This window comes from Anomalospiza imberbis, chromosome 2, assembly GCF_031753505.1.
Source record: "Anomalospiza imberbis isolate Cuckoo-Finch-1a 21T00152 chromosome 2, ASM3175350v1, whole genome shotgun sequence".
NCBI lineage: Eukaryota > Metazoa > Chordata > Aves > Passeriformes > Viduidae > Anomalospiza > Anomalospiza imberbis.
In genome coordinates, this window is record NC_089682.1 from 96524165 (window position 1) to 96549863 (window position 25699).

At 36.8% G+C, this 25699-nt stretch overlaps 2 protein-coding genes across 4 annotated transcripts in view; one reads left to right on the forward strand and one right to left on the reverse strand.

The window, feature by feature from the left end:
- Positions 1 to 18207, forward strand: BORA (BORA aurora kinase A activator). Of its 3 annotated transcripts, none has more exons than XM_068182311.1 (13): positions 1 to 138; positions 744 to 914; positions 1968 to 2074; positions 4441 to 4486; positions 5892 to 5973; positions 7169 to 7234; positions 7956 to 8012; positions 9578 to 9795; positions 11130 to 11283; positions 12386 to 12987; positions 13370 to 13501; positions 14983 to 15160; positions 17960 to 18207. In XM_068182311.1, the coding sequence occupies exons 2-13, from the start codon at positions 759 to 761 to the stop codon at positions 17971 to 17973; spliced, it is 1812 nt and encodes a 603-aa protein (XP_068038412.1). In that variant the 5' UTR covers positions 1 to 138; positions 744 to 758; the 3' UTR covers positions 17974 to 18207. The 3 variants fall into 3 exon arrangements, with proteins under 3 accessions (XP_068038412.1, XP_068038414.1, XP_068038413.1); XM_068182313.1 differs by lacking the exon at positions 1 to 138 and adding an exon at positions 284 to 397; XM_068182312.1 differs by lacking the exon at positions 1 to 138 and having other exon boundaries at positions 416 to 914.
- Positions 18056 to 25699, reverse strand: part of DIS3 (DIS3 homolog, exosome endoribonuclease and 3'-5' exoribonuclease) — a 20075-nt gene continuing 12431 nt past the window's right edge. The window contains exons 16-21 of the mRNA XM_068182310.1: positions 25028 to 25184; positions 23228 to 23442; positions 21409 to 21577; positions 20871 to 21029; positions 20328 to 20450; positions 18056 to 18372 (exon numbers count right to left, since the gene is read on the reverse strand). Of these exons, the coding sequence (XP_068038411.1) occupies positions 18283 to 18372; positions 20328 to 20450; positions 20871 to 21029; positions 21409 to 21577; positions 23228 to 23442; positions 25028 to 25184 (913 nt within the window). The 3' untranslated portion in view covers positions 18056 to 18282. The remainder of the gene's footprint in view (positions 18373 to 20327; positions 20451 to 20870; positions 21030 to 21408; positions 21578 to 23227; positions 23443 to 25027; positions 25185 to 25699) is intronic.

Sequence of the window (25699 nt, forward strand, 5' to 3'; positions counted from 1 at the left end):
CACCCGGCCTGCCTTCCCGGCTCACCCGGCCTGCCTTCCCGGCTCACCCGGCCTGCCTTCCCGGCATCGCCTCCTCGGCGGCGGGGCTTGGGAGAGCGGCGAGCGGCTCGGCGCGGTGGCACCGTCCCGGGGCGAAGTGTGAGAAGGGGCTCAGTGGGGCCGCTTCCCCCGGGGCTCCCGTCCCCTTCGCGGCTGGAGGCGCGGGAGCGGCCGGGGCCGGGAGCTGCCCTCCGTCCCGCCGGAGCTGCCCTCCGTCCCGCCGGAGCTGCCCTCCCTCCCGCCGGAGCTGCCCCGGCCCGTTGAGGCGGAGGGCGGGCGGTTTTAGCGCCCGGGCGGAGCGGGAGCTGCCCGGGGCGTTATTGCTGCCCCGGCCGCTGGGGCTGTTTGGTCACCTCTGGTGCTTGGTTGGGTTTTTTTGTTTGTTCGTTGGATTTTTGTCTTGTGTGCTTGTTGTTTTACCCTTGTTTGGGTGTTTGCTTGGTTTTTCTTAATCCCTCTTTTCATGTTCTTTCTTAACTCGTTTTCGTAGTTTCTGTTTGTTCGTAATTGTAACTTGTAATTCGTACCGGCTTTATTTATCAACTTTATGTAATTAGGTCCAACCCATAGCAAACTTCGCTTTTGAAATGTTGCTGGTGCCTTGAAGTGATTAATTCTCTCTGCACAAAGCCTTCAGGGTGGCCCTAAAATGTCAGAAGTGTGATTTAATTGTTTTCCTTAATTTTGCTCTCCCTGTTTTTCAGGTATAGCTTAGTGTTATGGGTGATATTGAAGAAGCTAAAATGCAGATAACACCAGAAACTCCAGGTCGAGTCACGGTCCTGAATCCTTTTGAAAGTCCTAGTGATTATTACACTCTTCAGGAGCAGATTGTTTCCAGTCCTTCAGTCTTCAAGTCAACGAAATCTTCATCGGTAAGATCTGGTCGTTAGTTGTGTGACTGTACAGATGTAGTGCTAATATTTTCAAATGCATTAAGAAGGGTATTTTATTTAGTGTACTGCAACATATGTACCAAGCTAAAGAACTTTGGTGGCATTTGGAGTTTCTTCTCTTCGCAGAACTATGCTGCTTTTAAATACTAATATTGCCACTTAGTCTTCCTCCCTGCCTAAATTTATTTTGTCTTTAGATATGAGTGATTGGGTGCTAAACCCAGTAGAAAGTAGATAAAGGCTAGTTGTTGATGTGGTACTCTGGTCCTACTTACAGTGCAGAAAACCAGTTCCTACTTACATGCTGAGTAGGCTGGTTGCAAACAAAACTTAATTGCACTTATGTTGTGAGCTGTTTGTGTATTCAAGTCAATTATTTTGTGTATCTGTAGCTGGTTTTTTTTTGCAAATTACATACTGGTTTGCAGTTGAAATTGCTTTCTGTTAAGCAGTACAGGTGAATCTGCTAATGAAACTAAAAAGACTCACTTGGTAGATCATTTTCCAAATATATTTGAACAGTACCTTATTAAATAAAGGGGTGAATCTTCTTATTTCAGAATTGGATTTTGTTGTGCCCTACGTATGGTATTTATGAGGGAGACGTTGCAGCTCTGGTCTTCTTGGAAATGGGAAGTGAAAGGAAGACTGCTCTTTTATTTGGATAACTTGGGTTAGGATACTGAGTTTTTGTGGAACCACAGTTTGGACTGAAGAAGCAATTTAAGTTTGTGCCAAGTAAGGTATCTTTAGTAGACATGTCCGTAGGAATTGAGAAGAAACTGACACCTCTGTTTGTCAATACCAGCTTAATATTATGTTGTTAATCATTGTAATACCACTACCAGCAGGATAAGAAGCCTGACTTGCTTAATTTTTTTGAATAGATCATTTAAATAGAAACACTTTTGATTGCTTTTGACAGAAACTATATGGAAACTGTGGTTGTATTGTTCCACTGAGATTTGTCCTGTGGTTTTATCTTTATCTTTTTAGAATAGCAAGCATTAAGATGCCTGTTTCTTTTTTTAGACACCAGGAAAATTCAGATGGTCTATTGATCAGCTTGCTCTAATAAATCCTGTGGAAATAGACTCGGAAGACATTCGACGCCAAGGAATGTATTTGAGCCATGCTAGGTAACTTACAATCTATTTTTATGCAGCTAACGTAACTTTAATACTAGAACACTTGTTCTTTTGCTTTATTAACATTTCAGCATAGCATTAAAGACTTTTTATAAAAGTCTTTTAACAGAATTTTTTACATTATGTGAATATAATATTTAGTTGAGTTTACCTCTGTGTTGCTTCCTTTTAATGTTAAGAGCTGCTGATCCACTCTGATTGCAGTTTGGAAGACAGCCAGATAAAAGCAGCTAGTGGAAGCAAGAAAATGTCTTGCCAGTGATCATTACTGGGCTACGTCTTCTACTCCTTCTTACAACACAGTTTATCTTCTCAGAATGCTCCATAGTGAGGTTTCTTTGGTCCCTGGGGCTCCTGCAGAAGGGTAGACGTGCTGGAGAAACTAGCTGGGGAAGCCCCAGCAGTCTCTTTTGAAGGTATAGATTAGGCTTAATGTGAAGGAGTGGGCTCCAGTGCTAGTTACTTGAAGTAGTTTGAGGACCTTATCCCAACTTTTTTCCCTTCTCTGAAAATAACGGGAGGAAAACGGGTGGGTGAAACAGTCTTGGTGTTTGGAGCTTATCTTGAGGGATAATTTTGCATGCGGGTGGTAGAGAATGACATACCAAGTGAAAATAGCCAAGGGGAGCCCTAGTGGTGAATCCTGTAGACTCTTCTGTACATTTCTCAGATACAAACTTGCAGAAAGAACTTCTCCTTGTGGCATGAAGCACTGCAGGAACAGAATAATAAACCAGTCCTGTCTAGATCAGGTTGCTCAGTCGCATCCACCTTGATGTTTCCAGGGATGAGCATCTGCTACCTCTCCGAGCAACCTGTTCCAGTGTTTCAACACCCTCATCATAAAAAACACTGTGAAGTAACTTACTGTTTTTAGTGTCTGACTGAATCTACCTCTCTCTTTTTGAATAATAGAAGCTGTAGGACCATAACTGTTCGCAGTTATAGTTCCCAGACTATAACTGTATCTGAATCACCAAGTCTTAATGTTTCCTGTCCTTCCTTTAGCAGCCAGTAGGTTTCAGACTAATGCTTTTTGTGCATTTTAAAGCCTTAAGCCTTATGTTTTAATTATATTGTTTCTGGAACCTTACTCAGACAAACTAGCTTTAATGGAGGTGACTTGGGTGACAGTTCCAGTGATGATGAGTGACATGGCCTATAGATATAAACATGCATTGTCTCAGTGGGTCCTTTTCAGTTTGTCCTACTGTTCCATAATCACTAAAGTTCATTTTTATTTTTTAATCATCTGCTGTGACTAGAAAGAGGCTAATTTTACTATGTGTAGATCTGCTGTGTCCATGCTTGCATGTTTAGGTGCATACATATAAAGGAATACACAGTGATTGTATGCTTGTTTTTTTGGTACAATAGCTCTGCAAGTGCCTCCATAGAGCTGTTGCTTTAGCATCATCAGGCGGATGTTATTGAAGGTGGCATGTCCAAACATTGCAGATGTATTTTAAGTCTGATAAGAATAAAAGAGAGAGCTGTGAGAGTTTATGTATTTGTCACATCTATGCGTGCTTGTGTATCTAGTAATATCTTATCTGACTGATTTCTAAAATTATTCAAGGGTAATTCAGGTGTATGAACTGTGAATGAAGGTATTGGGTGGTTTTGAAGCTTGTAAATGATAAATATTTATAAGCTTCAAAAAATTTTACAGTAAATTACTTTGTGGTAACTGAAAGTCAGGCTTGAAGGTGACCATTAGAGGAAATATAAATATAGATTCTCACACATCATGAAGTAACTGAACTACAATATTTTTTTAAAAAACTTAAGTTAAAAGCTGCTCAAGGAAATATTGTTAGAACTGAAATATGATACTGAAGAAGCTGTGGCAGACTGGGTATTTGACTAGAGAGAACTCTGCTGGGAAAGTAGGCTGTGTCAGGAGTTTGAGTGTGCCAATTCCAGGAGTGTTTTCAGTTGCCCTTTAATTCCTTACAGTTCATTTTTTTAGTCTGCTTGGTTTTATAGTGCAAGTCTAATCTCATGTGAGCTTTAATAGTAAAATACATTCATATGACATCATTTTGGAAGATCAGTAATGATTAAGTTTTTGTCAAGATATGCTGAGTAAACAGAATATTTGCTATTATGCACTTTTAAATGGTACAAATATTTTTCAAATCAACTGAATTGAGAAGTGCATTTATATTTATAAATTCATACTATGAGATTATTGCATGTAAGAGTAAAAAACATCATAAGATTGAGAGTTTATTGCAATTTAATTTATAAAGTTTCTCTTGAGCATCTATAAATTATTATATGGCTGGATTTAACATCTTTTCCTACTTATGTGATGGTTTTGATAATTGAGTTGTTTTTCATTTGTTACTTAGAATTGATAAGGAGACAGAAGACAGAAGGCAAAAAGCTATTGAGGAGGTAATAAAACTTTGTGCTATCAAATATTGATTTGTCTACAGAAAAGATCCACATCTTCTACAGGATTCCAAAACCCAGAAGACTGTTATATTTCAGTAAGAAAGTAATTTTGCACCCTCATCCCTTGCAGTTGTAGCTGGAATCCACACACTCCTTTTCTTCCCCTCTTCTTTCAGACATGTGTAGGTCAAAACAGGAGATTTTTTTATTTCGTTTTTCTTGGCTAGTGGTAATATACCTGTAATATAACTGTTATTAACTTCAGGCTAGAAACAAAGATTGAGAATTTGGGGTTTACAGTAACAGAAGGAATGATACTGCATTTTTTGAAATATTGAAGAATTTGTGGGGTTTTTTTTTATTTCTTCCAAAGTCTGCTTTTCTGGGTGGAAGACTTTATTCTGGTACCTTGTATTTTCCCATCCATTTTTCATTTTGTTTTTCACTATTCATTTGGCTAGCAGAGAAGGAAGAGTGAAATATTTAAAGTATTCAGTACAGAAATCTTCAATGTTATTTTCAGTTTAAAAAATAAATAAAATAAGTCTCTGATAGGCAGGTCTGTCACTTTCTATCTCGACAAACAAAAACTGTTTTATGATTCCAAAAAGGAGCTGTTGACCTGCAGCTAAGATGCTCTGTTATTCTAAATTTGATTTGTATTAAAAGTGGTATTACCTCTTTGTGAGGTGTAACCTAATGGATTATGCAGCTGGATAGCTTGAAACTCTCTCTGATAAAAATTATATCTTTAATAGTTGTGTGTTTCAAGCTGAGTTTTTTTTTATTTACTTTTGAGTCTTGCATTTATTTGAGAACAGCATTTGCCATGTGTTTCTTTAAGCTTTGTGATAGTGTTTGTCTCCTCAGCATCAGGGTGTTTCTCAGTGCAGCTGTGATGGTAGTCAGAGTTTCTGGTACACAGAAAAAAACTGAACTGCCAGTACTCAAAAGTGTTTTACCACTAACCAGTTTAGCCAAATACACTAACACTAATAATGTTGCCAAAAAGCCTTGGTTTATCACTTTTACTGTTACTGCAGTGTCTGTCACTTCTGTGAAATAGCTCAACTGTCAAAATAAAACTTAACAAACTGAAAATTTTAAACTAATTCTTTTTAAACTATTATGCAAGAAACATGGTAGTGACAATTCAATCTTTAAAATGAGTGATTGCAGTTAAATGAAACTTGTGTATAGTTTTCACTCTGCAGACCTGAAAGATCTGAGGTGCTATGGGTCATAAAGAACATAGGGGTCTTCAAATTGTTTTTTCTTTAACCTCTTTGGGCCTAAAATAATGAAATGTAGAACATTTTTTTTTTTCTTGTTCAGGGTACTAGTCTAAATTTAAAGTTGAAAATTTTAAAAAGTGCTAAGATGGTTTGTTTTTATTCTACTCCAGTTTTTCACAAAAAAGCTCATAGTTCCTTCTCCTTGGATTGAACATGAAGGCAAGCAAGTTTCTCAGTTTAATTCAACTAAATGTAAGTTGCTTTTGTGTGTCCACCCAAAATAATATAGCTTTTGGAGAAATTATCATGCATATTTTTTTTATAACCTCAATTTAAATTTTAAGAACCAGGGATAAAGTATGGCACAACTGATTGTCTCAAAGTGCTTTCTTTGTTTAAAAATTATTTATTAATTGAAAGTCTTATGTTCTTGGTCTTTGTTCTTAAATTTTTCTCCATTAATAATCTCTCTGCAAGCATTTTAATTTGCACACATAAATCTGTGTCTGTAACTATCAACTGTGTTGATAGTGGCAGTAGCCAAGTCTTCTACTTCACCTTTTTCTTCAGATATTTGCACATCCTCTTATTCCAACTGCTTTCCTCACCATATAGCATATTGGAAATAGAATTCTGTATTCTTTTACCTTTACTAGCAGCATAAATTCCTGTTGTCATCCTGCTAGTTCACTGCCACTAGTGGTGGGTTTTGTAAGTTTGTTTCATTTATGACACTCTTAGATTTTGTTCTTAATGCTCTTACTGAGGTTTATGTATAACCAGCAGAATACAGAACAAATTGATTACAAGATGGAAAATGTAAGCTGTAAAGTATTGTTAGTGTGCCTTGTTGTTTGGTATGAAAGTCAAATAAGTGGGGATTTTTAGAAGATTGGGAAAAGGCTAAGCTGTTAAATTTTTGATCAAGGAGATGCAGCTTGTGGATAGTTTTTTGGTTTTGTTTTTTTTTTTTTTAATTATCTGTTGTAAGATGGTCACTTTAAGGGCAGAGAACATAAAGCATAATCTGAAATCTGGTAAAGTGAATGGAGAAAGAAAATAGTCTGTGTTCTTCAGTTACATAAAAGTTGAAGTGTATCTTCAACTTTCTCCAGTCCAGACGAAATGATTTTCTGCAAATGTGTTTTACTTGAACACAGCCTGTTTAGCCAAGCATGAACTAGTTTGTTTTAAATCTCTGTCATGTAGACACAGGAGGAGACAAAGTTTTGGGCAATGTTGATGCTACTCACTAAGCTTTTTTTGAATAGAAACATGCTGAAATTCTCTTGGTAGCTATAATGATAAGCTTTTCTCAGTATTCCTTTCTAATCTCTTCCAAACATTGATGCAAAAAATTTGTTTGTATTAAGTATTCTAACTTAATGTTGCTACATTTCAAAACTATGTGCAGTGCATGTTTAAATTTAAGTTCTATGTTTTCCAGCCATAGATATAAATAACATTTCTCCGATTGGAAGACAGCTGAGCTTGCAGCCTGGGAAAAGCAATGGTGAGTAAAAGGCAATGTTTAAAATTGCAGACTTTCTCTGAACAAAAATAATGCATTTTCAATAGATATTTAATTTCAAAAGAAAATTATTTGTTTGTTAGAGTTACTGGAGAAACAGTTCTTCTTGAATTGTATGGAATTTAATTCTCTTATACTCTGTATTTTTTCAAGTAAAAAAAAAAGTCCCCTGTAGACTGTGGAGTGCATTTTCTCCAACTCAGTGTCTGTACTTGTTCTGGATTAAAAAGTGAATGTGAGCTTCAGATTTACAAGTAAATTACATTTTTGAAAAAGCTTTTATATGCTGGATTGTTTTGGGTTAGAGAATCATGATTATTTTCTATGCCAAATAAATATCAGAAATCTTAACACATCTTTTAAACTGCATCATTTTAGATAAATAGTTACCGTTTTTCCCCCAATGTGTTTTTATTTTTCTGCCACTTCGTTTTGAATCCTTCCTTTCTTCAGAGACCTCTGTTCTCAGTTAACATAAAAGCCTCTAGAGAGGCATTCTTAAAATTCTTGGGTTTTTATCTCTAAGCCTAGTGTGCTGCATGCAGTGTTGTCAGATCAGAATCGTACCTTAATTAACACTTTTCCTTATTGCAAATGTAATTTAAATACCTCAATTGCAGTGAAATTTGAAAGTAAATTTTTGTTTCTACAGCTTTAGTAAAAGGTCACTGTAAGCTAATTTTGTTGGTTTTATTCATTGCAGCTGCTTGTCAGACAGTACTGTCTTTGCCAGTGGATTTTAATTTAGAGAAAATACTAGGTATGTCATGCAATATCTAAATTTAATTATGAATGTCTAAATAGAAAACTTGGTTTTGTATTGTTGGCTGGGTTTGTCTTATGAAATACTGAAAATGAAATGTCTGAATGAAAGTTCTAAGTATGTATTCTAGACAGTTACTGCATAACTGGAAATAGTTCTGCCTGCAGGTGGTTGAGGGTAGACCTCATTGCCTTCTACAATGTCCTCATGAGGGGAAGAGAAGGGCAGGCATTGGTCTCTTTTCTCTGGTAATCACTGTCAGGACCTGTAGGAATGGCCTGAAGTTGTGTCAGGGGAGGTTTAGGTTGGATTTTAGGAAATGATTCCTCACCTGGAGGGTGGTTGGGCACTGGAAGAGGCTTCCCAGGGACATGGTCACAGCACCAGCCTGGCAGGGTTTAAGAGCGTTTAGACAATGTTCTCAGGGAGATGGTGTGACTCTTGGGAGCAGGGCCAGGAGTTGGACTTCAGTGATCCCTGTGTGTCCCTTCCAACTCAGGATGCTCTGTGATTCTAGATAGCCTGTGCCTCTCCCAAACAGAGCAGTAATTTGTCTTACCAGAGCTGTTTGTACAGATGCAGGCCAGGAGTCTCAAAGCCCAGCCTTGCCTTGAGTAAAGCTGAGCTGTAACTCTGGCTTTAGTGCACCTGAAACCATGGTGGGGCCTAGAAGTTGTGTGGTGGCAAAAAAGCCATGACTGCTGAGTGAGGAGGCAGGAGTCCAAATTAACTGTCTGATTATCTGCATCAAGCAATTGCTGCCACCTTCTCAGGCAAGGGGGCTGGGAGGGCCTGATCTTACAGCTCACAGGTGGGAACAGTGGGTACAGCCAGCTCAGAGCATTTTGGCTGCATGCTCCTATCGCAGTGCTGAAATTCAGAACCATGACTGTGGGCCAGCAAAACATATTTATGGCCATTGTTTTGTCTTAACAAATGCTTCCATCAATACGTAGTTTGGGAGTTCATGAAAAATTTCTCCTACAGGGAATATCCAGTTAGAATAGAGCAAGAGGAAAAAAAAAATCTAAAATAATCTGGTAAATCTGAGCATATTTTAATGGGTCATAGTTTGTGCTTTCCTACTGTAAACAGCTAACTACTTGTACTTTCTTCAATTCTAATCCGGTTTGCCTCTGGATGTATCATGAAGACCATTAAAGCGTATGGGAGACCTGAAAAAGAATCTAGGTTTGCTTAGGTAGTAAAATAATCCCTGTTTGACAGCTCAGATGTGAGGAATAATACAGTTCTGGAGAAAGATTAATAAGTAAATAGAAGCCAGTATTTTTTATTTTTTAAATTTTTTTAATTCTTTTTATTTTTATTCAGACTTCAGTATTAAGGGATGATAGGCAGAAATGGAACAACCTTTCGTAGACAGAGGTGACTTTTTGTAGGGATGACAAGCAATACTTCGGGCTAGATGCCTAAACAGATTACTTAGTTGCTGTATTGGTAAATTATATTAAATGTTTTAATTTAATTATATATGTCTCTGTAATGGAATGAATTTTTTTTTCTACATTCGTATTGGAAACAATTTTTCCCCACATTTCTAGGTGAATATTTTAGAACTGATGAATTTGCAGATCAGTCTCAGGAAAATCTGAGCTCTTCATCACTCAGAAGAAAGCTGTTTTTAGAAGAAAATGGGAATGTATCTGCATGTTTGTCCCCTTCTTTGCATAGTCCATGTGGTAGTCAGCCACTTGGAGTGCTTTGTTCAATAGAATTATCTCCAGTCCGGTGCAGAAGCCCCCTGGACACATCTAGTTCAGTAAGTAGCCTGTTTTGTGGGCTGGGTGGGATGTATTTTATGAGAGAGTAGGTGTTCAATTAAAATTTTGGGGTTTTGTGGGTTTTTTTGGTTTTTCAAATTCTTAAAAAAAATATGTGAACAAAAGTCTTGAAAGAATATATTACTTTTTTCTTATTGTAAATTATTTTGTTATGCTGCTATTCTTTTGTATTGGGAATTATGTTTTAATTTTGTTATGAAAAGGAAGTAGGATTTAAAACATAGAAGAGACTTGCTGAAAGCGTGTTAAAATCGTTTTTTTTCATAAAATGTGTCTACAAAAATCCATGTTGAAATCCATTAACTGCTGCCTACAATACCAGTTGATACGAACATGTGATATAATTATATTTCCTTTAAATCTCATAAACGCATTTATAGTGAAAGAAATTACTTGCTGATCTTTGAAGTGCAGTGCTAAATATGCCTTTTTCTTTCCCATTGGCCAGAGTTTTCAGATGAATAGACATTTATTAGAACACAGATTGTAATGCCATTTTTTAAATTAAACAAGATGAACCTTATTCCCATGTGAACATAGCTAAAGTGGTTTAGGTGATGTATTTTCATCTGTTTGGTAGTTTGAAGTGCATGGAAAAAACCTACCTACACTAGGATAGTGTTGCTTAAAAAAAAAAAAGTAACTTAGCAGAGAATTTCTACAATATACCTGTAGTGCCAGAAGTGATGGGGAGGTGAGGGGGTGGATTTTGGTCTGGGTTTTTTGTTGTTTGTTTATTTTTTGTTTGTTTGCTTGCATGCTAGTCTTAAGCAAGGTCATTCTCTTTTCTTAAAGAGAAACTCTTTTGTATATACTGCTGATTTAAGTAGACTGGATTATATTAAAATATATATAATATATAAATATATATAGTGGCTATAAATATAAATAGTGGCTGACTTTCCTCTGCAATGATATGAGTAAGAAATTTAAACACTTGACTAGATACACACATAGCATTAATTCTCTATTTACATTTCTCATAGTTCCTAAATATAGTGGATAAAATAGTCCTATTTTATAGGACTGTTTGTCACCACCTGGTATTAGGTATTCAGTGTCACCACCTGGTATTAGGTGACAGTTTGTGTCCATTGCTCTTTTCCCCTGTGTGGAGGCATAAGGTCCTGGTGAAGAGCTGCAATTGGAATATTTAAGCTGAACTAGAGATTGTCATTGTAAAGGGTTAGTCTTTCCCAGTGCTGCTATAGTAAGCATTTTAGTTAGAACAGTTTTATATATACATATTAGCCACAGTTTACATTATGAAAATAATGCTCTGTGGGTTTGATTATTTTTTTTTATTCTGAAGGGTCAGTTTTCATCAAGTCCTATTCAGGGAGGAACAAGAGCTTATAGTCTGGGAAGTATAACCAGTCCCCCATTTTCAGAGGGGTCTCCTGCACCTAATGGTTCTCCTGCTTTTTCACCAATTGCTTTTCACATAAGAAAAACACCACTCTCAGGTATGATTTAATTGTACATGTATTACTCTATTTTTAATGTATTTTTATAATAAAACTAAATTCTTAGTGGAATGTTTTTCTGTTTGGAGATGAGTTTCTGTGCTTGGCAGACCAGCAGTCTCCTATATAACACATCTGCTGTTCAGCAGTGAAATATGTGAAACAATGAAATGTATGTGCTTGCAACTGATCAGCTAGGGAAAATATTTCGGAAGAAGGCATTGAGACCCAATAAGAATGAGGAAAAGTTAAAAGGGTTAATTTAATCTAGTGTAGGAGGGGTTTTAAAGCCACATGCCTGAATTCAGTTGGGTTACAATTCTGCTTTGGTCCAGCCTGAAGCATTTTAATGTGAATGGGCAAAGAATGTTTAGCTTGAGCTTTCAAATCATGCCATCATGAAGATTATTTGAAATGAAATGACTAATGAAGAAATCACATTTTGTGTCCTTATTGCTCTAGAAAATGTCACTGTTTCATGCTGTGTCCATACCTGATAAGGCTTAATGCCTTATTCATACATGATTGGACATGTTTGGCATGATTATACATATTTATGTATACTTTTATGTACACGTGTATAATATATATTTACATATTTATGTATACATATATATGTATACTTTTACACATTTTGATTAATGGTATTTTACACCATTATATATGGAAATTGCACAGGTGTTTTCTCACTTGTTTGATCTTAAACTTCATTGCTGCCAAAAATTTAAATTGCTATAGATTGTGTATTGATATTCATTTAGGAAAAAACAAATGGGCGACTAATGGACTACACTAAACCAGCCTTCACCCATTTCCCTTTGAATACTGTATAGTAATGACATTTAAAAATACAAGGTCTCCAATACAGCAAATCATGTCATAGAAATTTGGTGGGATAAAAACTTGCCTTTACCATGGTAGCTGAAATGTTTGGGTGGTGGGTTTGGTTTTTGGAGTTGCTTGTTTGGTTGGGTTGGGAGGCAACAGTCAGTGAAATACTTTGTAGTTGGCTGTAAATTATTCAGTGGACTGCAGGGCCTTGAGAATGACGACTTTTTCTATTGGATATCAGGTGAAGTTAAACTTGCTCATTTTTTTTCAGACCAAAGAAAATTTACATTTCGTTCTCCAGACATTCCTTCTTCCTCAAGTAGAATGACACCCCCAAGTACGAGGAGTCCTTACATAGATGGCTGTTCTCCGATTAAAAATTGCTCTCCTATGAGACTTGGAGCCTGTAGAGGAACTGCCCAATATCAGACTTCTGTCATTAGAATACCAATTGCAGTTGAGAATCACGATGAGGATGAGGAAGACAAGGAAAATACTTCTCCAGCAGAAGCTCGGTTCCCAGAAATGGATAATGGAATAAATGTACATCAAGAAGACAGTGATACTTTTGCACATGGTACACATCTCGTGGTGGCAACTGTGTCTATTGCACCAGATCACTCAGAAGGTTGTCATCAAAGGTTGTCATCACTTCAGGATATAGAAAGCTTAAAAGAAAATAATACTGTAGACATGGCTGATGCAGCTGAAGTGTCAGAGGAAAACACTTGGATGAAAGAAACAATTGGCAGCAGCAATACACCAATGACCAGCTTTATGACAGGCATTACTTTCAGTATTGAAAGCTCTCGCATGTGCATGTCACCTCTTGCAGAAAGCAGCGCAATTCCTTGTGATAACAGTAGTATTCAGGTGAAAATACATTTTTGTGTTTCTTTGTAAAACTGAGCTCAACATAAGTTGGAATAAGTGTACCAATCTGGAAGTAATTGTTATTTTCTCTTACTGGATATGACCTACAAGCGTTATTGTGACTTTTATCCTTTCCCTTCATCCCCTCTTTCAGTGGAGTTAGCATAGTAATTATTTTTGTGTTGCTATGTACACTAGTGTATTTAACTTGATCCAAACTAATGCTGACAGACCTGCTTCCAATTTGATTTTGTTATTAACCAGTCATAGTTGGTTTGTTGGATTAAGTTCTGCTAATCAAATGCAAATCATATCGGGTATCTGAGGGATTTATTTGTGTTAAATGACAGTACATTTTTCAAGCCCTGCTTTTTGATTTCAGGTGGACAGTGGTTACAATACACAGACTTGTGGAAACAGCATTATGGATACTGCAGGGGCTGAAAACAGTTGCAGAGAAAATGATGTAAACGCTATCGTGTTTCAGAATAAATCTCAGCTGCTTAGAACAAAGGTAGGAGTTGTGGTAAAAAAGTGATAGGCTTCCCATCTAAAGCATCTGTTCCCCATTTTATTTGGTTTCAGGAAGCATGAGGGAAGAGACTATCAGATCATAATAAAGATGTTACTGTAGTGTCATTTCAGAGACTATGTTGAATAGATGCAGGACAAATATCTTAAACTGGCAAAAAAATTAATGTTTTATGATAAAAGTAACTGTTGTTTTGGAGGAAACTGAGATACATGCATGAATAGTTGTAGTGAGTCTGTTCATGACTATTGTAGACTGTCTCTAATTTTTGTTTCTTTTGTTCTTGCTGCTTCATTTATTGCTAAGTTTTAAACTTGTGCCTGTGGAGAAGGCCATTTCTGGGGAAAATTCTCTGCTGCTAATTTTTATAAACTTAACATCAAATCCTAGACCATATCTGGCATGCTGACTTGGTGGGGAACTTCCTGCGTGGATACAGTCTTTTCACAAGCCCTTTGAGGACCTATCTGAAAAACACATTACAAAAGATAATACATATCTAGCGAAGTTCCTAACCCCTTAATCTTGTGCCTGATAGGAAAGATTTCTACTTCTTCCAGAGAATTGAAAGCAAGGCTAGTTTCTTTGGAGAAGAGAGCAAAGATCACGTACTCTCAGTAATGATAGTCACATGGTGCTACAAACTCAGTAGTTTATGGTCTGCTATGTCTTGAAAGTCCTTCAGTGGGACACAGTACTGACCATTAGTACCAGATTATAAAAAAATCAAGTAAACCCATTCAGGCCTAACTTCACTTCTGGATGTGACGTGGTAAAAGCCACTTCTCTGCCGAGGGGAAGTGCTGACTGATGGTGTCTTACAGACCACTGGCATCAAGTTTTAAACTCTGTTCATTTAAGACCAGGACAAATGCACCTTTACAAGAACAACAGATATTTTGTCATTAACTTCTAAAAATACTCATTTAAGCTCCTGCCCCAGTCACCCTGTTGGACATGGATTTTATGTGTGCATGTACTTACCAGAATCACTTGTCTGGTATCAAACCCGTCCTAGAAGGACTTGCCAATGTCACGCAGCTGCCTTTTCCCACTGTTAGTCTTTGAACTGCTGGGTCCTGACTAAAAGCCAAATTTTGCATTTTAGATTAGGAGTAAAGTGTGAAGCCATTAAGTGCTTCATTCAGATCTTACAACTGAGAATCCCCAGGGAACGAAAAGAAAAAAGCATAGACATTGCTGGCTGAAAGATTCAAGTCAGTCTCATTCAGACATTCATGTGAGCCTTGAAATGAGGTATTTCTTGCAGACAGCATGTTTCAAAGATCTGTGTAGAGAAAACGTGTTACTTCATTTCTTTGTCATTTCAGAAGGGTAGAGTTGGTACTTAAGGTACTTACTGTACTTGGAAATTTGCAGTATAATTAGTAATCTTGGATCTTGTTTTTTTGGAGAATTTTTGTTAAAATGGTTTTAAAACTAACTTTTTCTTGTTCACCTAGGAGTGTTCTGTTTTAAGCCATAAGGACAACCACTTGCTGAGAACAAAATCTCCAGAGAAGCAATCCTGTTTTCAAAAAGCCAAAACACATAGCACAGTATTTGGTCAAAATGCAACTTGCAACATTTCTGCTTGGAAACATAAAAATGAAAGTCAAGTTCAGGGATTTCACAGAAGTGGTATGTAGTTTTCTGATGGAGAACTTAATCTGTGGTTTCTAATAAATTTTTATACTTATGACCTCAATTACCTGGATTACATATACTATTTTGCTTTTATAATGCAAATGTAATAAACTGTTTGGTATATATTAAGGGAGTGTTTAAATAATGTGGGATTTTTTAGGTCTTATTAAGAAATTTATTACTGTCATTAAGTGATCCTTTTTGAAAATTAAAGTGTCTAGATTTGGTACAGAGAAACAACTGTGTTTTTTTCAGAATTGTATTCCTTCTGTGACTAGGGTGGATTCCATGAGCAGCCTAGGAAAACTTGCATAGGAACCAGTGTAACTGCAAAATCACTTACATTTTAAGATTTGTCCCTCCTAAAGGCATGAGGGATATTCCTCTTTGTGGGAAAGAAAAAGTGGAAGGGGTATTAGTTTGGTTTTGGATTGCTTTTCTTCAACCAGAGATACTGTGTGGCTTCATAAATACTACCACTAGTACCAAGAGTAAGTCACTGGACAGAAGTGAACTGCTGGGGTGTGATGAGAGCAAACGCCAAGTTTAGTTCTCTTAGAAATGTAAAATGACTTTTATGTCAAAAGAAGCTGTTTAGTAATACTCTGAACAGCCTTTTCCTTGGTTTGACAGAAATCTGTGATGTTAGGTTTAAGTAACTGTATTATTGGTTACCTTAAAATTAAAAGATGGTGTTGTTGCTTTGTTAATTGTATTAGTACTAAACTTGATCACCTGACACTACAGTGTTTCTGAAGAACACTTATGTCCAAACTGATGCTCTGGTACTCTTTGGAAGGAACCTAAAGAAGGTGCAATAAGATTCATTGGTCTCAGTACTATCACTAAGAAAATGGTGCAGCCTTTCTTCTAGAAAAGTAAACCATTATACTTTTACTTCACTCTTTTGTTTAATTCCTAGTATTATTATGTTGCTTACAGAAATTACCAAAATATTTAGATGAATTCTTAAAAATATAATTAACTTTTGCATGCCATTTATTACCAAAAGTATTAATACAAGCAAACCTTTGGTTCTTTCAAGAAAACTATCAATGAATTAAAAAGATGGATTGAGAGGGGGGGGTCAGAAGCCCAGAACTCCCTTTGTGTAATCAAATCAGATTTAGTTGAATTTGCTTGTATTTGTTTAAAATAACCTTTTGGAATTTATAAATGTGAATAGGGGGAAAAATCTGTGTGGTAATCTTGTGCCCCTAGTGACCAAGAGGGAAAGAAGAGATAAGGGGATACCATGGTATTTCTGGGCTCTGTTTATGTAGAGCTCTGGTAAACTTTGTTGGATTAATGAAAAAGAGAAGTCCATTCTAACAAGTGTTCCAGATGAAGCAGTCTTCCTCTCTTTTCATAGCAAGGATATCCCAGGATACTGGATGGAAGTTCTGCTTTCTGTTCTATTCCACAACCCACACAAAAGCTTGTACCAAAGTGACAGACAGTGGCTGATGAGCAGCTATTGGCACACTAGGCCTGAAACCTTTTGGTCAGATCTAAATTTGAAGGCAAGACAGCATTTTAAAAAAACCTCAAAAAGGGGAGGTGTGAACAGAATCTCTTGGCATTAAAATCAGTGTGTTAGACCTGAGAGTTGTGTGTTTGAATAGAACAGTTCTTGAAATACTTTCATTAATGATTTCCTAGTGAAGGCTTTCTGAAAAGCATATTTAAGGGAAACATCTGTCTGCATCACTTGGTTGTAGTTCTCACATTGCAAAAATAAGCATTAAAAAACTTACTTTAGAAATCTAATGAGCAAACATGATGTGTATTTTTACTTTCTAGCAGTTTAATCACTATTTCTGTAATGCATGTGGGATTGACAGTGGAATCTAGTGTCGTATATTAGCTGTTCTATTATCTTCAAACAGTGCTCTACTAGAAGCTGGAAATACACTGAATTGTTAACTGTTACAGAATGAATTTTGTTAAAAGTAGGAGATGAACTCAGACTTCTGGAAAACTAATTTTATAGAAAAGGGCCTTCAAAATGTTTTAGCTTTAGCATCTATGTTTTGTCACTCAAAAGCAGAATACAACTTGTCTGAGTTACATATGACCTTGTGTCATTTGTGTTTCTCATGATAATTTTGGCAACAATCAAATAAAAGGACTGTAAGAAGGATTAATTTTTGCAATTATGATTACTGAAATAGTAATGTAAATTTAATGAATGTTAAGCACGGTAGCCCAAAGTATGCTGTGTTATTTTTCTGAGTTGCACGAATAATTTCAGATTTGGTTTTACTTTATAACTAAGTTTTTTGATTATTTTCATAATATATTAAATGATCAGAGGCTTTTGAAGTATTCACAAGTAAAAAAGCAATCCCTAAAGTATTTAATTTCACCCTGTATTAATATTTTCTTAAAGCTAAGAAAATAGTAAGAGCAGAAATGGACAAATGTGAGAAGTGATTAAGGATGCCCCCACCTGGATTGCCTGTATTTTTTGTCCTGTTTTGTAGTCTTCAGATAGATGGGAAATATTTATTTTATGAAACATGCCTATTTTTTTATTATGTTTGTACAATTGATTTGTAGAAGAAACCTGCTGTGCAAACTACCATGGAAATCACTTGACCATTCTGTTTCTGTAGTTGTTCTTAATGCATTGGTTGGCACACATTGCACGAAACGGTCATTGTTTACATTAAATTAATATCAGTAGTTTTAACGAGAGTGCTTTAACTGTCCTGTCTAACTGTAAATTGAGTAGTGAAACAGAATAAAGACATTTGTTTAATACCTATGTTGTTCAATTACTTCTTTCAGTTCTGAGGTGCTAAAGAGAATACACAGAAGTGCTGACTTCTATCAAACTCTCAAACCTTCCTTAAGGCTAGTAACAAGAAACTCTACAATCATTCCTTCACTTTGCAGAAAAATTTATTTTCACCCACAGGACAAAGGTGGAGATATACATGATTTTAAAATTTGTTCTGCATTCATCATCATAAAAAAGTAGCTTTTAAAAAATTGTTTACAGATTATTAAAATGTGTATTTAAAAAGTAAACAAAACCTGCTTCTAGCATTTTTTTGCCCATAGGGAAAAATATGTAAATGCAAGTACTTGTGATTTCTTCTTATTTCCAGCTATTTTTGTAGCTTCTTTTTCTTTTTCTCTGGTTCTTCCTTGCCGCTTGCCTCTGCAGAGAGACTTGCATGTATATAATTTCCTGATATCTACAGTAAGAAAAAAACAGAAGTCAGAACATTTTTATCCAGTTTTTGCTATCCTAGTAAAACTTGAGTTTACTTGTACAGACCTTTTACAAACACTGTGCCAACATCAGAAACTTTGGAGTTAGATAATCGCCTAAAAGAGTGATTCACCTACCATCTTAGAACAATAAGAGGTAGAACACTCACCTGAAATAAAAGCTGAAAAAGGCAAAGAGAAGCAACAGGACCCTCCTGACAAAGCCAGCCAGTTGTTAGCACCCCAACCATCAGCTTGCTTTAGGCTTACTTTGTTTCTGTTTTCAAAGTGTCCCTCAGACTGGAGTCATGGCCTCAACAGAAGCTCTTGACAAGCTAGAGTTGGTGAGCGGAAGCAGAGGGCAGCTCAGCATGTGAATGCACATCAGAACACACAGGCTCCTCCGTGCTACAATTTTTATTTTCTAGTCCCAGTTTTTGAAATCACAGGGATTCACCTCAACCCAGGCTGAGGGATGGACAGATCAGAGCTGCCCTGCTGGGAAGGACTTGGGGGTGCTGGTGGATGAGAGGCTGAACATGATCTAGCAATGTGCACTCACAGCCCAGAAAGCCAAACATCTCCTGGGCTGCATCCAAAGCAGTATGGGCAGCAGGGACAGGGAGAGGATTCTGACCCCACCTGGAGTGCTGCATCTAGCTCTGGGGGTCCCAGCAGAGGAAGGATGTGGACCTGTTGGACTGAGTTCACAGGAGGGCCAGGAAAATGATCAGAGGGCTGAATGAAGCAGCTCTCCTGTGAGGAAAGGCTGATAGAGTTGGGGTTATTCAGCCTGGAGAAGAGATTCTAGGGAGACCTTTAAGCAGCCTTCCAGGACCTGAAAGAGGATCCTATAAGAAGGCTGAAAAGGCACTTTTCACAAGGGCATCATCCAGTGACAGGGAAGGGGGGACTGGCTTCCCCCTGCTCCCACTTGAAAGAGGGTAGGAAAGAGTGCTCTATTCTGAGTGATGAGGCACTGGAACAAGTTTCCTAGAGAAGATGTGAATGCTCCATCCCTGGAAGTGTTCAAGGCCAGGTAGGATGGGGTTTTGAGCAACCTGATGTCATGGAAGGTGTCCCTGCCTATGACAGGGGAATTGGAACTAGATGATCGTTAAAAGGTCCTTGCAACCCAAACTATTGTATGGTTCAAGCTCATACAACAGCTCGAAGATCAGAACATATTTACATGATTTCTCAAGGAAAAAAAGTAATCATGTTTGATTGTATAAACAGAAAGAAGCTCTTGCTTATTTTGGGTTGTCTTATTCCTCTGTGGTAAGCGATACTCAATTGATGCAACCATCTGTTTACCAAGAAAGTTACAGGTACCTTACTCTAAGAGCACGATTTTGTAATGTCATGCAAAATACTTAATCAGGCCTAAATTGTGAAAGCAAGTGAAACTCCCTGTGTCCCAAATGCACAAAGAAGCTAGAACTTTAAAAGTCTTGAGATTAGAGACAGTTATTAGGACATTACAGTTCTTAAAACATTATCAAGAGACAATTTTTATATTGTGGGAGTTGTAAGACAGAACTGACACTCAGCAATTATACAGAGCTGAGCTACCCATCACAGATACAGTGTAGTTCACTATAACAAAGAGAACACCCTACCAAATTTGGGCAGATTTTCAGAGTGACACCTAATTACAGAACTGTAAAATTCAATACATTACTTCCGCAAATCATTATCATTCCTAGCAGTGGAAATATCCTGATGGGCCCAGAGCAGAAGTTTAATTTAGAGGGCTCCAGTCTTTTCAACAAGCAGTGAAGGCAGACCTGTGTTTTATTGAGAGTGGATATGAAGCAGTCATTACAAGCTGCTGCTAAATTATGTTTTTTCTTCTGGGTTAAATTTCAATCTTACCACATGATGATTTTTTAACATTACTGAAGGATAATACGGTTCTGAGAATTTTGTGCCTTACCTTGGGTTCTACCAAGACCATCCGCATTTTCTGATGTTGGATGTTGGAATCATCTAACATAATGTTCACTTTAACTTTATCAAATACACATAGTGTTGTGTCTTCGACAGTAAGTGATGGCACCTGAAAGTTCAAATTTTGTATAAATACTCATTATTTGCAACAGCTTATGTTTTTATACAAATAAATATTTTTGTATGAAAGTAGCATTGTTACATGTAAATAAAAATAAACCAAAAATTACTGTAGTGAATATTCAGTGTTGTAATATGTGGTACACACATTTTCTGCAGTAATTAATGAGATAATTAGATGTCAGTACTCTCTACTACAGAAACAAATTCCCTCAGGACCTACTTATTTAGACTTACAAAGACTATAGTGGCATTCATTACTACCAGAGATTAATGAACTTGCATTTAGAAAAGCCTCTCTTATCCTTCAATATCCAACCAGAATAGAGTTTAGTCATGCTGCTTGCTTACCAAATAAAAAAATAAAGGTGTTTAGGAACAAACCTTAAGAATAATAGTAAGAACATACCTCACTGTTGTACTCCAGTTTTGGTGTTGGTTTATCCTTTTCTTCAAAGAAGACTGTTCCTTCTAAGCCATACTTGGGAATCAGAACCACAATTGCATTTTTTCTTACAAATAATATATATGCATCTTCATTTACTACTCCCTTGGTTTTGAAGAACAGCTGTAACAAAAACAGAACACAAAAATAAGAAAAAAAAAAGCACTAGAACATTCTCTTCTGAATTACAGATACACTATCTCAGAAAAATAAAACATTCAAATACACATCTATATTTAGTGATAATTACACAGCATATCCTGAAAGCAGATTTAAAATCACAAACCATTTATAACATTACTGTAGGATTAAGCATTCAAATTTATAAAAGCACAAAACTAAAAGAATCCTCAAGATGCCATTCTGAGTTTTTCAGAACGAGCAAAATAATGTTTTAAGCTATTTGTCAGAAGCATCCCTCAGCCTTTATCATTTCTGCACTCTTGCTTCATTTTGCCCTAGCAGTGTCCATAGTTGAACATAACATCTGAAAACTACTTACCTGTGTATGGAATGCCACAGAGGCTCTTTGTGCATATTGTGCCATTTTATGTCGGTAATTAAGATTTTTACACATCTCTGCTAGTTTGTGTTTATCTGTGAGTTCTGGGTAAGTACTGTCTGCTCCTATGGCCACTGCCAAAAGCCGATGGACTATGATATCAGCGTACCTGCAAAGATGAGGTTAAAATCATCAGTGACATAGTAAGATGTAGTTTTTCAAAATTAATAAAAAAGTTTCTGAACCGAAGGCTAGTCCCAGACTGAGTCCCATGGGGTGGCCCTTAGTTGGCTGGTCAACGGGTGCCTGGATAGCGTAATTAAAATCCCCACCAGGAAGACAGAAAGACTCTTGAGCTGCTGGAATCCGAGCGGGTTTACTGAGGATTGATCAAAGGAGTAGGGAGGCAGAAATAGGAGCAGTGACCCAACCACACTCAGGGAAAGCAGACTCCGAGAGCCCCGGGAAAGGAGGGGCCAGAGTATATAACTGGGGAGGGAAGGAGTGCCTAGGGAACAAATGATCCAATGGGAAGAGGGTGTAAGGGAGGAACAGGGGTGAGGTAACATAAACTGAGCCAATGAGGGAAAAGGGAAGGAGTGGTTTACAGAGGGAACCATTAGAAACAACGAGAACAGAGAACTTTCCAGAACTTGGGGAGATGACAACCACAAACTGACAGGTGATGGGCATGTGCTCATTTGCATTGGGGGGCAGAGGACTCTGGGGAAATGCCTTATGCTAAACAACTGTAGTTTCCCATGACATTCCCACACTGTCCTCCCCATGGGCACGTCCCACACTGAACATGTGTTTGTTTTTGTGAATCTTAGAGACCTAAGTTTTTGGAATAATGACAGTCTGCTATCAACTCCCTCTATTAATTCAGCATCTGTCTCTTTGCTGACCAAAGATGCACTGCAGAGCCAGAATACTGTTTGCTAAGATAAATTCTTCATTGTGCCAGAAAAAGAAATAAAGTTGAATTTTTGGACTAAAGAATGATCTTTCACCATGGCATTTTAAGCCAATCCTTCTTCCCTTTTCCATGAAATTAGACAAATTTAGTGTACAATAGTATGTCAATGCCACAGATTTGCAAAGCATAATCACATTTGAACTTCTTGTTACATAACTTATTAGAATTTCAGTGAGGAACATTTTAATACATCTGGTACTTCGGTGAGGAACTTTTTAATACATCTGGTAAGAACTAAAATTTACCATTTGGTCTCCTAGAAGTTCTACAAATTATCCATATAAATGCATAGGAATTTTAATCCATATCCAAGAGAACTCACTTGAAATGTTTCTCAGGAGCATGATAATGATTATTTTCTTCAAAACTCAGTGACTTCTTGGTCAGACAAAAAAACTAATGTGCTTTTCCAAGAAGTACGATTTCATTGCATGCAACAGCGGCCAATAGCAAGTTCCCAATTACCAGTGTTTTCATATGGACAATTCAGTCTCCTCAAAATTTAAACACAGTTTCAATCTCAAAAATGACTGAGCAAACTCTGCCTCCTTCTCTGGCTAAGACTACTGCTGACTGACCCCGAAGTGCATTTCTATGCCAGACATGTGCATTAGAGATTGATTCCTACTGAATTGTTTTTTAAATGTTACTAAACTCTAGGAGCTGTGTATTGTAAACCTGGGAGTGTACATAAAGATGGACTGCCACATAAGCCACTGCTGTTTCAACTGAAATCTAACGCTGAACAGAAACCTTTTTTTTTTAATGGACAACACCACCATTTCTTCACAAATAAATCACTTATTTCTTTTCTCAGAAATTTTTGTAAAATACAAGTACCTTCTAATAGGTGAAGTAAAGTGAGTATAAATAGGTGAGGCTAAACCATAATGATGAAAATCATTATCCATTCCCGAGCAGAAATAAACAGCTTGCATCATGCAGCGAGTGGTCAAAATTCGCAGCAGTGTATTTAGGTAGGGGAATGTAGGAGATTCAGCTTTGTCTAATGATTCAGCTAAAGCTTTTGCTGAATCTGTCTTAATTTCCAAATTCTGAAAGGAGAGAAGAAACGAAACAAAAAAGGCCAAGTATTATTAGCAAATATTAAGAATATAAACAGAAATGTAACAGCTACATCTAGGATAATCTTAGAAACAGGCACAGGTATAGCATCTAATAACATGATGGAATGCTACTACTACAAAAGCAAACAAAATCCATCCATGCACAGGTCCTTCCCTCATTATTACTAGTGCACTATGCAAAATCAAAATGCTGAGTCAGTAGCCTAGAATTCAGAAAAGACACCCATTCTGAACTAAGAAATACTTTACACCAATATTAACAAAGTTTTATTTCCTTTGGTTTTATTCTTTTATCCCTTTATTAAATCAGAAAGAATGTAAAAAACCCCATGTATTTATGCCACACAAAGATTCTCATCCAAGCACAGGGTAAGTAATTGACTTAATAGTATTTCCTCTGCAAAATTATTATAATGTATACTTGGAAAAGGGAAATGTAAAACTAGTACAGTGTATGACATTTTTTTCCCTGTTTGCCAGTGCTCTCTGATAAAAATTCAGGTAGTGTGAAAATACATAATGCATTTTTAACTTCCAGAAACACAAGGTAAATTTCATCACGTGATCACATGTGATCTTTCCGTCACATATAGCACTGACAATAAGGTAGGATATCCAGAGAACAAATTATGCCTGTATTGTGGTAAGATAATTGCATTTTTATTTAAAAAGTATAAACACAGCATATTAATACCCAATTGTGATGGTTGTGTCAAAAGCAGTAAAAAAGCCACTTTGGTTTATTTAAAAGAATGTCTATGTCTATGTCTAATTCCTATGAACAGGAATTTAGCTTTCCAAATAAAACAGTACTTTAAAAATAGTTTTCAGAACACAAATTAAATCATTATCATTACTCCAGTTTTACAGCAGTGGAAAATTAAATAGGCTAGGTTTAGACTTGTCTATTTATGTCACACTGAGAGAATCTGGAAGTTCCTCTCTTGACCTTAAGAAAAAAAAAAAGTGGTGGAGAAAGAGCTGAAGGGAAAGGAAACGTGAATGTACATCACAGTAACTACAAAATTAAAAGTTTAGCTCAAATAAGATCCTGAAACTGGAAAAGTAATTTTTTCTCTTCAGACTCCTTAATTAAATTAGACTTGTTTCAGGCTAAATAAACCTCTAGCTGATCTATGGAGAAGATGGAAACTATGAAAACATTTTCTTACTTCCTGACTTTAAGAGAAACATGTTATTTAATGTGACTGATCAATTTTTAAGTACATCAATAATGTATGTGATCCAAAGCCAAAAACTCTCAAGAATCACATGTGACTTGGCAAGGAGAAACATTCACAGCTCACAAGTGCTACAATGTAAGACTTAAGAGAGCGGTATGTTTTCTTTACCTAAGAAAGGTTTTAAAAAGCACACCTTACTTTCACCTAGAGGTACAATTATCCTGCTACAAATACCAGGGATTTCAAAGTGTAGCTGATACACATTTAAAATACTGCTTTCCAGCCCTTACTCCTAGGTAAGTGGCCAGCCAGAAAGAAAATACATATTTTCATAATTAATTCACTTAATTAGCATGGTAAAAACTTGCCTTGGACTTTGCAGCCTTTACAAGGATGTCGTAATTTGATGGGGGTGGAGCAGGATGTTTCCGGAGCAAGGCAAACTCTGGGAACTCATCATAAATTTTTTGTGCTACAGAAATATTGGCAAGCAACATGAACTCTTCAACCATGGAATTTGTCTCTCTATCAAGATAAATATTTTATATTGTTAGAAAAGCATTAGACATTTACTTTGAGTGCCTAATGAAGAAACACTCCACCATCCTAACAACGTTATATAATACTAATTAGTGGTTTTGAACATTTATACAAGTAGGCAAACAATTTTAAGACTAAAAACAATGCTTATTAAGCTCCAAATACTGAGTCAAAAGGAAAAATAAACCCTGAAATATTCTAAACATTAAAATCAAGAAAAATGCTCATTAAAATGCCTGAAAAAACCAACAGATAAACCTCTTGACTTCTTCCTACAAAGTTCACATATGAAACATAGAGCTCAAGACTCACTAAATAAATACTGCAGTAAAATAGAGGAATTCTCTGTCTGACGATCAGCTTGAACAAAGAAGTTGTGGATGCTCTATCACTGGAAGCATTCAAGCACAGGCTGGGTGGGGCTTTAAGCAACGTGGTCTAGTGGGAAGTGTCTGGGCCCATGGCAGGGGGGCTAGAACTAGGTAAGCTTCCAAGGTTCC

Bases quoted from the DNA above. Each gene is read 5' to 3' on its own strand.
- BORA (XM_068182311.1), top strand. From the start codon at position 759: ATGGGTGATATTGAAGAAGCTAAAATGCAGATAACACCAGAAACTCCA. The intron at 4,487-5,891 runs GTAATAAAACTT...ATTCTACTCCAG, and splicing joins GGCAAAAAGCTATTGAGGAG to TTTTTCACAAAAAAGCTCAT. The intron at 7,235-7,955 runs GTGAGTAAAAGG...TATTCATTGCAG, and splicing joins GCAGCCTGGGAAAAGCAATG to CTGCTTGTCAGACAGTACTG.